The sequence below is a fragment of the Acomys minous genome (assembly GCF_964271855.1).
Source record: "Acomys minous genome assembly, chromosome: 2".
In the NCBI taxonomy this organism is placed as follows: Eukaryota; Metazoa; Chordata; class Mammalia; order Rodentia; family Muridae; genus Acomys; species Acomys minous.
The window spans coordinates 148,834,626-148,845,255 of record NC_140484.1 but is presented as its reverse complement, the minus strand read 5'-3'; the positions used below and the strand labels follow the sequence as shown (position 1 = coordinate 148,845,255).

Below are 10,630 nucleotides of genomic sequence, written 5' to 3'. Positions count from 1 at the left end.
TGTGGTATGTGTATGTGTGTACTGATTCATGTTCATCTCTTGTGTTCGAGTTTAAGATCCAGCTAATCAGAGACCTTTTTCACTTTCTTAAACAGTTGAATGTTCAGAACCCATTACAGCGGCCAGCATTCATACTTCTGAGCTGCTACAATCCCCACCTCTCCCTGTTGTGCTCCCAACTCTAAGTAAAGTGTTGGTTGTAACTTGTGCTGCTGTTTCTGTTAGAGTTGTCCTTTAGATCCCTCTCTGCCTACCAAAAGGTAGAGAAATGAAGTTTGGACGGAGAAGGCCCAGGGCTCCCAGTAACATGAAGGGCACCACACTTCCTCCTGAATAAAGAGTGGTCACTATCCACCAGGCTTGCCTACATTTGGGTGCTCGGCTCCTACTCTGACAGGACACCAACATTTCTATTTCAGTCACCTATGGATTCACTCAGGGGTTACTACTGGACTCTTCTCTGATAAACAGACAAAGACACATGAGGACGCACAAGGGCTGCACACCAGTGAAGCACTTCTGCCATGTGCCTGCCCTTGCACCAGCCTGAGTCCCTCAATGGCCTCAGCACAGACTCACGTGTCAGCATGTCTTGGGCCAACTCCTAGTCAGGATGTCTCCACCAGCTGCAGGACTTCTCTGTGCCTCCGTTTTCGCGTCTGTGGAATGGAGTTCAACATTACCCTCTTGCACTGTGATTATCAGGCTAACTAACAGAAAGATGTCTATTAATAAACCCTCAGTACATAGGAAGTCTGACTAAAATGCTCATATTTGTGTGCCCTCAGCAAGACCTATGTGGCTTATCATCTGTGTGGTTACCCAGATCCCCACAGCAAGAAGAGTGCCACAGTCATTTTAAAGCTTTGCTGTTGACAATTGTAAGTACTTAATCATTTCTGCGCATGAGATGACACGTTTTCTTTAGCATCAGGCTCTGACCAACACACCAATGGGTGTCTCCAGCGTTTCGTATAGCTCACACATGCCACTGCTCTTCATAGCCAGCCAAAAGGATCAGCTTTGGAACAAAGTTCTACCTTTGGAGGTTTGGTTTTTCTTTGTGGGACAAGGTCTCACTACATAGCCCAGGCTGGCTTCCAACTCATAATTCTTCTGCCTCTGCCTGTTCAGTGCTAGGATTACAGGTGTAGTCAGTCCCCCACACCCAACTCAAGTAGGCTGTGCAAATTCACCAAACTCCTTTCCAAGGACCAAGAGCATCCTAAGCCAGACTCAAAACCTTAAACACACTCTCATGCAAACACACATTTCCCAAGGAACAAATGATAACTGACCAGCTGCCAAGCATCTCAGGGGGGCAGCGGGTGATAGGGAGCAACTCTCTGTCCATTGAGACTGCAGTCTACCCATCCTCCTTCCCTCACACCCCTGTTCTCTCTGCTCAGCACTTAGGAGACAACCGCATTCCTGCTTTCTTTCAATATCCCCCATGCAGTGCAGTTCCTCCTCCTAGCCAGGCTCTATAAAGGACCTCTATCAATGGGCCTTGGAATTTGAACCACTTTGGAAGTGTCTAATCAAATGTGATCACTGCATGCTAAATCTGAGGCTGAGTCTCCAAATCCAGCACTGACCCATCTGCATTGCAAAGATAGACTCACTCTGCAGCCTCAGCTAGTGGGTGTTGCAGATCTCACTCTTCCCGTGTGTACTGACTCTGCAATGTGCAGGTGCTGTGTAAAGATGCAGATGCATCCAGAACCTCACAGACAAAAGGCCTTGACCTCCCAAGGAGGGAGTGGACAATAAACAAGACAAAGTAGATTCTCTATGGTAGGATGATGGTACTAAGCCTTCGGGTAGGAAGAAGGCAAGGAGAGCACAAGATTTGGGGTGAAGAACAATTGCAATGTCTATCTTAAATAGGATTGTCAATGAGAAGAAGACATCTGAGCAGGGACATGAAGATGGAAATGCAGGCCATGCAGCTTGCCCATGCAAAAGCTCTGGGCCTTTTGCCACTCTTCACAATGTAGGCAGATCTCCGAAGAGACTGGAGGCTTTGCTAAGCCATGTGCCTCAGCTTCTCATCTTAGTGCAGTGCCACCTGCAGGCCAACCCGGGCTATAGGTTTAGAGCAATTATGTGTTGAGCTTTTCATCATGCGGATTTGTTTCTTAGATTTTTACAGCAAGGATGGTCGCATTAAAAATCATTTTAAGAGAGGGTCCTGTGTAGCCAAGGATGCCTGTATCCTCTTATCCTCACTTCCCAAGACCTGAGCCACTGGGCCAGGACTTATGTGCCACTTGGTGGTCCGAGTCAGAGCTTCAGGTTCACTAGTCAAGCACTTCACCAACTAAGATCCATTCCTGGACTCAAGAGAGAACTGTGAATGTATTTCCCTCAAAAGAAATGACACATGCTTAAGGTGACAAATATGCTAGTTAAACCAATTTGATCATTATGGATCAAATACAGGAATTGAAATATCACATTATACCTACAGAAATATGCCTGATGGTGTGTGTCAATCGAAAATAAAAATAAAATAAAAAATTAGAAAGCAAGAGATATCACAATAAAAATTTAATATCTAATGGAGCTTGAACTATCAGACTGGGCTACAGTGTACCCATGGGAGTCTGTAATAACCTGTCCTTTTAGGGGGCTGGGTGCCTGTTCACCACCAACTCAGCTGAGGTCAGCATACCCCTCAACAACTTTAGTTCTCCAGCCTTCCCATTCTCCATGCACTGCCTGGGCTCCTAACAGAGATGGGAACAAGACACTAGGCCCTTGCTGGAAACCCAGAAGAAGCTCAGCCTGTTTCTTCTTTCAGGAACAGATGTTGGGGGAGGAGTCTGAGGAGGTGGGCGCTCCAACATCTTAGAGCCAGGCACATGCCCCTCGCTTGCATCTTTGCATCTGCTTCAATTTGCTCCTGGAAAGGCTTGTCTCTGCTCCTGCAGCGCCTTTAACACACACACTTGACTTGAGCCCAGAGCAGACGTCTCTCCCTGGCAGATTCTTGGGTATCCTTGACAAGTGAAGCTCTTGGAGCGCTCTGCCTGCCTCTCCTACAAACGGGGCTCCCCTTCATTGCAGGGATCTCACCTGCGCTGCCCATATTCTCCTTCACACAACCTTCAAACACTCCAGACCACCCAGCCCCCTATGTGCGTTTGTGTACTTGTGTTAGGCTCCGCCTGAGCCTGATGCGCCCTCGTGCATATTGATGAGGGTGTCTGCGTGTTTTCACCAGTCTAGCTAGGTGTGGAAGATGAAAGCATCCGCGTGCGTGAGTGTGTGAATGCACCCGCATGGCTGGGCATTGTATGCCTTTGTGTGCATGTGAGTGAGTGTGTCTCAGTGTCTGCAACATCCTTATCCCGGGCTAAAAGCTGTATGTGGCTGGCTTCTCTTAGCCAGCCTGCATTCCTTCCAAGTTCAGGGACAGCACCATCGACCTGGTGGTACACACAAAGATGTTTGCACCCTTCCTTCAGACCCACAAGCTCAGCTCCATGATCCAGGAAAGCAAAAAAGCCTTTCAATATTCTCTGGGCTCCAACAGTTGCGACCCCATCCCCCATCCCCAGAATGTAGAATCCTCTGTGCAAACATGGACTGGAAGCATTGGTGGGGAGCAGGGAGAAGTAACAGGGAGAAGAGAGTCAGAAGAAAATCTGAGGAGTTGCTGGAGGAGGAATGGAGCCCCTAAGGGAGAAACAGGTCATATCCACACCACGCCCCTCCCACAGGGGTTGGAAACCCAGGGACAGCCTGTTTTCCGTCCTGGTCTTCCTGCGGGGTTCCCAAGTTAACCAGGTCTTTTACTCCACAAACTGGGGCCAGAAAACGCTACTGGGACCCGATTCGGTTAATGTCCCACACGATCCCCCAAGCCCGCAGCGCGTGTGCGCGCGCGCGTGGACACACACACACACACACACACACACACACACACACACACACACACACACCACACACACACACACACCATCCAGGCAGCTGCTGATTGGCTACGGGGAGCGGCGTCCCGACCCGGGTTCTGAGGCGGGAGCAGTGCTGTCCTAGGAGGGAGGTGCACACTCAGGATCTGGGAGCCCCTCCCTCGTCTCCTGCACCCTGCTGGAGAGCAGAGCTGCCGATCCAGGAAGGCAGGTGCGGAGCTGCCACGGAGGACATCGGCCAGGGATAGAAGAGGGTCCCGCGGTGCAGCGATCCAGCCCCAGTTGCTGCCTGGTTCCCAGTCGCTTGGCAGCGCGACAAGCCCAGCCCGGCTAGGGGCGCGCTCATGGAGCACATGCACGCCCACCTCGCCGCCAACAGCTCGGCTTGCGGCTTGGGCTTCGTGCCGGTGGTCTACTACAGCTTCTTGCTGTGCCTCGGGTTACCAGGTGAGGGGTGTGGGGGAGAGGGAGGGAAGCCAGGAGCCCCAAGTTGCAAGATGAGCCTGTCCAGAACCTCCGAGGTCCCAGGCACCTTCTTGGGAAGTACCCTGGAGCCCCCTTTGAAAAATAACAAAGTTGAAACCTTATGGCAACTGTGGAGGTTTCCAGATCATGATGAAGGGACGTTGCATGGCTTGGCGGTGACAGTGCTTGTGTAGCACTAGGGCGCTGGGGCATTGTGGCTTGTGGGTGTGCATCCACTCCAAAGCGCGCTCGTGTGTGTGTGTGTGTGTGTGTGTGTGTGTGTGTGTGTGTGTGTGTGTGTGTGTGTGTGTGTAGGGGGTCGTGTTTCTGAAGGGCTGCCTGAGACTTGACTGCAGCTTGCAGCTTCTGGGCAGAAAGCCTAGAGAAGGCTTCTCTCCTGCTTTTGCCCTACACTGTCACCTCAATGAGAACATTTCTGCTACCCTATCCCTCTGTACCACTACCCCCTACTTAACCTAATGCTACATAAGGCCAACTCAGGTTCAAGTGACAATGGGATGAGCCCTTGCTATCCCCTATATGACCAGAGGGAGTGAGGTGTCTCCCTATAGCTAACAAGAGTCAAGGGCTGCCTCTGGGTCTGGCATGTATGGGGCAACTGTGCAGAGATGTGCCCTGGTACTTCGGGGATGGCAACCTCCTTGAGCTTCTGTCTTCTTCCTCTGGCTTTGCCTGCAGGTCAACCCCAGTCCTCCTTATCAGCCAGCCCCAGCAGATGAGTGGCTGGCTGGTCCCACATCTTAAAGTCCTCTAGAAAGTGAAGCTGAGAGTTGTAGTGAATTCCTGAAGAGAGATAAGCTGGGGAGGGCGGAGGGACGTCTCCCTGGGCTATGAAGGAGAGAAACTGGGACCAGGAAGAACACCCCGGGGCGGGTGGGGGGAGCTTCAGTTTGGGGGCCTTTGGATAATCCTCTCATCCACACAATGTCATGGGCATTCCTGGGGTCACCTGCAGGCAGAAGAGAGAGCTAGACACAAACAGACTCAGAAAGAGAAACATTCCTGTCCAAGGTAGAATCTTAGCCTTTGCCATTTGTCATCGCTGCTCTGAAAACTTGAGCATCCTGGTACTCTGAGAAGCTGAGTTTCAGTCTTCCAAGATCTGAGAGCCCACCCTTCCTCAAACATTTAGGGTATCCAAAGCCCCTGGAAAAATTGGTTTCCAACCCCAAATTTGGCCAGCACAGGCCAGCGCAAGTTTCCTAACATGGGCTCCTCTGCCCCATATGGCTAGAAGCCCTCTCCTAGTCCTCTGGTGGAGAGGGGCGCCACCTCTATGCACCCTGCCAGGTAGGGCGCTCCTGTAATTACCTGGAGCTGAAATTGATTTTCATCCAGGTTGCACCTCCCCCTCCTGCCCTCCAAAGCCTGTCCCCAGAGCTCTCTATTGGGAAATCAGTTCTTGAGAGGCTGGTTATGTGTGATGCTTGCTGAACTGAAGAAGGACCAGACCTCTTCTCCTCTTCAGCACCCTTTCATCACAGCACAGCCAACCCCCATCCTGACCTCTCCATCTCCCCCACTGCTTTGCTGCCCATTCACTCTCTCGGGCATTTTCTCTACAAATTCTAAGGGGCAGAGCTGTAAAGACAAGGAAGAGGGTGACCTCCAAGAGTCCAAATCAGGACATGAGGTTAGAAGGACAGGGACTGCTCAGACTGTCGATAACCTCAAGTCAAGGTGTCTTGAACTATCATAGTCTAACTCCCCTGGACAGCTACGGTCTTTCCCACCCATAGCTTCAGCACCCACTGTATGCCAGGCACTGTGCTTAGCATAAGTTTAGTCCAGGGCTTTTGAACTTAAGGGGAAAGAGAGTTGACATTTGAACTTAGATGGTGTGGATGTATTTGTAGACTTAGCTAACAGTTTGACTACCTACTGTGTGCAAGTATTAAGGATGTGCAAAGGGCTCCAAAATGTCTTCCAGGGCAGTCCTTGGATTCAGGGAACCCTGATTTTAGAGGCAGCAGCTGGGTGGAGAAGAAGCAAGCTTCCTAGAGAAGACTGAAGGAGAGACTCTTACCAAAAACTACGGGCTGAACGCAATCTTATTAGCAACCTGAAAGGCTGGTTCAAAGGCAGAGTCCTTGTCAGTTTTTGAAAGCTGCAGTTCTCAACCTGTGGGTTCTCAACCTTTCTGGGTAGAATAGCCTTTTCACAAGGGTCACCTAGGACTATCAGAAAACACATTTATATTACAATTCATAACAGTAGCAAAAATTACAGTTATGAAGTAGCAATGAAAATAGTTTTATGATGGGGGTGGGGTGGTCACCACAACATTAGGAACTGCATTTAAGGGCATTAAGAAGGTTGAGAACTACTGCTTTAAAGCCATGCAAGGAAGCAAGCATATCCTAGCCAAATAGGAGTGCAGACTGGGGATTAACCCATCTTCCACCAGTGGTGTGGTGGCTCTGTGCCTCAGTTTCTATCTGTAAAGTGGACATTATGTGAATGGCTTTCCCTAGGATGGTAGCAACAAGTGACTACCCTGGTGAAGATGAAGAACTGGTTAAGCATGCAGTTCAGTGGTTGTCACATGCATTGATTGACACTGTGTGGCTGCTGTTATAATTGTCATCCCATGGGTTGTTAGGAAAGGGAGTTGCTCAGCGTGATTAGGGCACAAACAGAGGATCCAGGAAGTGCCTAGAGGAGAGCAGTTAGCCTGACACATTAGCCTTGCAAGCCCACCATGGTGGTCTCCTGCTCAATCCATAGTCACCAGTCACTGTCAATCAACAGCACTGTCACTGCTCATGGAGAGACACGGCTATGTGGGGTGTGATGTAACACGGACCACAGGCCTTGCTAATATCATTGAAAAGTGAGATTTTAATTGAATCACTATTCCCAGCAGTGAACTCATTCCAAGTTTTCCAAATCCCCCCAGTGCTGTTAGAGATGTGAGTGGAAATGGAGAGATGGATGGGGAGAGCCTGGACACTTGCCAAGTGGAATCCAGTAATTACAGGAAAGTGGCAGGTTTCGCTGGTCACATAGAAACCCTAAGTTGGCATAAAGAGCTTGAAAAAAGGGCATGTGGTCCAGCCCCCTACTTTAAGTAATTGCCTGTGTGGGCCAGTGATACAGGCCTGGCACAAGTCCAAGGAATTCCCATGTGAAGTATGGGCAGAGCTAGCCACTCAGGAATTCCTAGCTGGTCAGTTCCACAGTTTGCTCCATCAGTAAAATGGGTTAGAAGTCAAATGTAATTATCTCCCTAAGTAGCATGTATTAATTAAGATATACTCATATGAAAATAACTCAAGTCGTACCTCTGGTCTCAGCTACTCAGAAGACTAAGGCAGGAGGGTGTCTTGAGATGAGAAGTTGAAGGCCAGCTTAAGAAGTATAGCAAAAACTCACCCACAAAACACTCAGAATTGTGCCTGGTCCAAGACAAGCACATTTGACTCAGTGCCTTCTCTACACCAGATCTTTTTACCTTCTGACACTTTATATCCCTTACCCCACTCTGACCTACATATGCATCTGAACCCATTTTATGGCTGAGTAAACTGAGACACAGAAAAGTCTCCATACATCTGCCCTACAATCACAGCATGTAAACCAGAGATAAATGCACCTGTTCTTTCTGTTGCATCTCATTCCCTTCCTTCCTTCCATCAGAGAACTGTTTTAGCTAATCCTGGTCCCCCCAGTACTAAACACTTAGCGAAGAACATTGGTAACCCTGCCCTTCATAAAACCCCATCTGTTTCTCTCCCTCCTCCCTTTTAAGTGAGAAAGATGTTTCTTATTTTCTCAAGACACAGGAGCTAAGTAGGCAAACCTAGTGCTGATTGGCTTGGTGTGGACAAAGCAGTATAAAAGGAATGGCAGAAGAGGGAGGAAGCTATGAGTTTGAATGCCTGGAGGAAGACAGTAAGGGGGTGATGGGTGAGCTGCCAAGATAAGAAAGGAACAGTAAGAAAATTAAACGGAGATTTGAAAGACTTTTCTTTTTAATTTTTCTTTCTGAAAGGTGCCCCAGACATAAAGGAAAGTGAAGTGAGGAAGGAGATGATAGCTTGCAATGGCGCCCCACCACACAGGAAGGAATGCTTCCACACCTGCTGGGCGAGGGTGATGAGATCTTCCTCTGATGGCTGAGATGAGGTGAAGGGAGCCTGACACACAGTAGTAATGGTGGTTACTAGCCAAAGGTAAAGATGCTAGTAGCCTAGTAACTGGGCTGAACTCCACAGATATGTTCCCTTTCATCCACAAAGAGCTTTGATTAGAGAACACGTAGTAAACAGGCTAAGAGCAGACATGTGAAGGCTAAACCTCTAGAATTTTCTATCCTGGCTGTGATTCTCACACCCTGTGTAACCATGGGCAAGTGACATTAACTGCTCCATGCTTCCATCTCCTCACCTTTAAAAAGGAAGCTGTGATACTTGTCCGTACACTGTGAAACTGTTGTGAAGACTGACTTAGGCACTAAGCACAGCACTTTGAGCACAGTAAGCACTCTATAAGCTACGTTATCATCATTTGAAATGTGGGAAACTTTCTCAATTTGTTTGGTGACACCAGCTTTACCCTATCGTAGAAGCAAAACAGATACTATAAGAAAATAAAACTATAAAGCACTAAGCAGAAATGGCCAAGTTTCTCCATCCACACCTAAGAAGGATAACTCATCTAGAACTCGGGTTTATCTGGGGAAACCAAATTTATTAAGCATTTGAGAATAATAGTATCAAACTGAAAAGCAAAATCCAAGTGATAGGGAAAAAACTATTTGACAGTAGTTAACATCTACTTGTAGTCAAAACTCATCCAATGAGTGATAAAGGGAATTTCTTTAATATGGAAAATCCACAAATAACTTGAGCCTTATACCACACTTAGGGGCTGACGCCTAGGTGCATGCCCCCAAACTCCATGATCTGGAGCCTGGCAGAAAGAACTGCCCTCCTTGCTTTATTTCAACATGGTACTGGAAGTTTGGGCCAATGGAATAAGGCAAGAAAGAGAAGCAAAGAATAAATTCAATCATTTCTATTCATGGATGCTAAATAGCCCTCATAAAAACTTAAAAGATGTCACAGAAAAGCTCCTACGAACTAGCCAGTGGATCTAGTGTGTTTACACAATACATTGTTGTTATATCTATCTACCAGCAATGAATAATTTGAAATTAAAAACAAAACAAAACAAAATAACCTCAATAGAATTCCAAGTTCTCTCTTGCAGCATGTAAACGTTCATTCACAGGAGGTAGCCCCTTCCAGAAGCTGAAAAATAGTGGGTCCCCTTGAAACAGATTATGGCATCCATACAGCTTGAAACCCTCAAATCAGGGAACAGCACAGGCTGAAGTGCCTCACTTGGATCACTTTCTCCTGTTTATCAATCCTTAATTCATCATCCCGCAGGCAATCACTGCTACTGTGCCTTCATTTCTTCTCACCGCTTTAAATTGAGAAGTTCAACTCTTCATTCCAAATGCTGCCTGAGATGAGCACGGTATACAGTGACTTACCTTTTATTTTTTTTAATTTATTTACTGTGTCAATGCATGAACCTTGTCTTTCCTTTATACAGCTGTATAGCATTCCTTTGTATCCTTACATTCAAATTCATGTGAGCTGCTTCCTGCCAAAGTGCACACACATACACACACACACACACACACACACACACACACACACACACACTCTCTCTCTCTCTCTCTCTCTCTCTCTCTCTCTCTCTCTCTCTCTGATTCTACATAGCTCTGCATGCTACACCTAACTCACCCGCATCCTGTCTGTGTCATACTCAGGTATATTTGGCCATAAAACCCTTTATAAATATGAGCCAGACAAAGAGAACAAGATTTGGATTCTGGGTTCCAGGCTCTTCTGGCAGTAACTCACTGTATGGCCTTAGAGAGGTCATTTTTGATGGGGTCACCAAAGCCACAAGAAGAGAGGATTCTGCCTGACCTGTAGTTGGAGACATAACCCTTAGACGGACCATAGCAATACAAGTTTGTGGAATCACAAAGTCATGATCCAGCTCTACTAGAAGCTGCCTATCATGGCCTTGAGATGGAGTCCAGAACAACTTCTTTCTAGACCCTAACTCTAACCCTAACCCTAACCCTAACCCAATCCTCCTACAGTTCCTCTAACCATCACTTCAGTCCTACTTTTCAAGGTTGAATGAAAAATACATTGCATACAAACTGGATGTGGATTTGGATCCTGTTTCTATTGTAA

At 47.6% G+C, this 10,630-nt stretch overlaps 1 protein-coding gene across 1 annotated transcript in view; it reads left to right on the top strand.

The window, feature by feature from the left end:
* Nucleotides 1-4,128: 4,128 nt before the first annotated feature.
* GPR139 (G protein-coupled receptor 139) overlaps nt 4,129-10,630 on the top strand; it is a 45,847-nt gene continuing 39,345 nt past the window's right edge. The window contains exon 1 of the mRNA XM_084773024.1: nt 4,129-4,367. Within this exon, the coding sequence (XP_084629150.1) occupies nt 4,265-4,367 (103 nt within the window). The 5' untranslated portion in view covers nt 4,129-4,264. The remainder of the gene's footprint in view (nt 4,368-10,630) is intronic.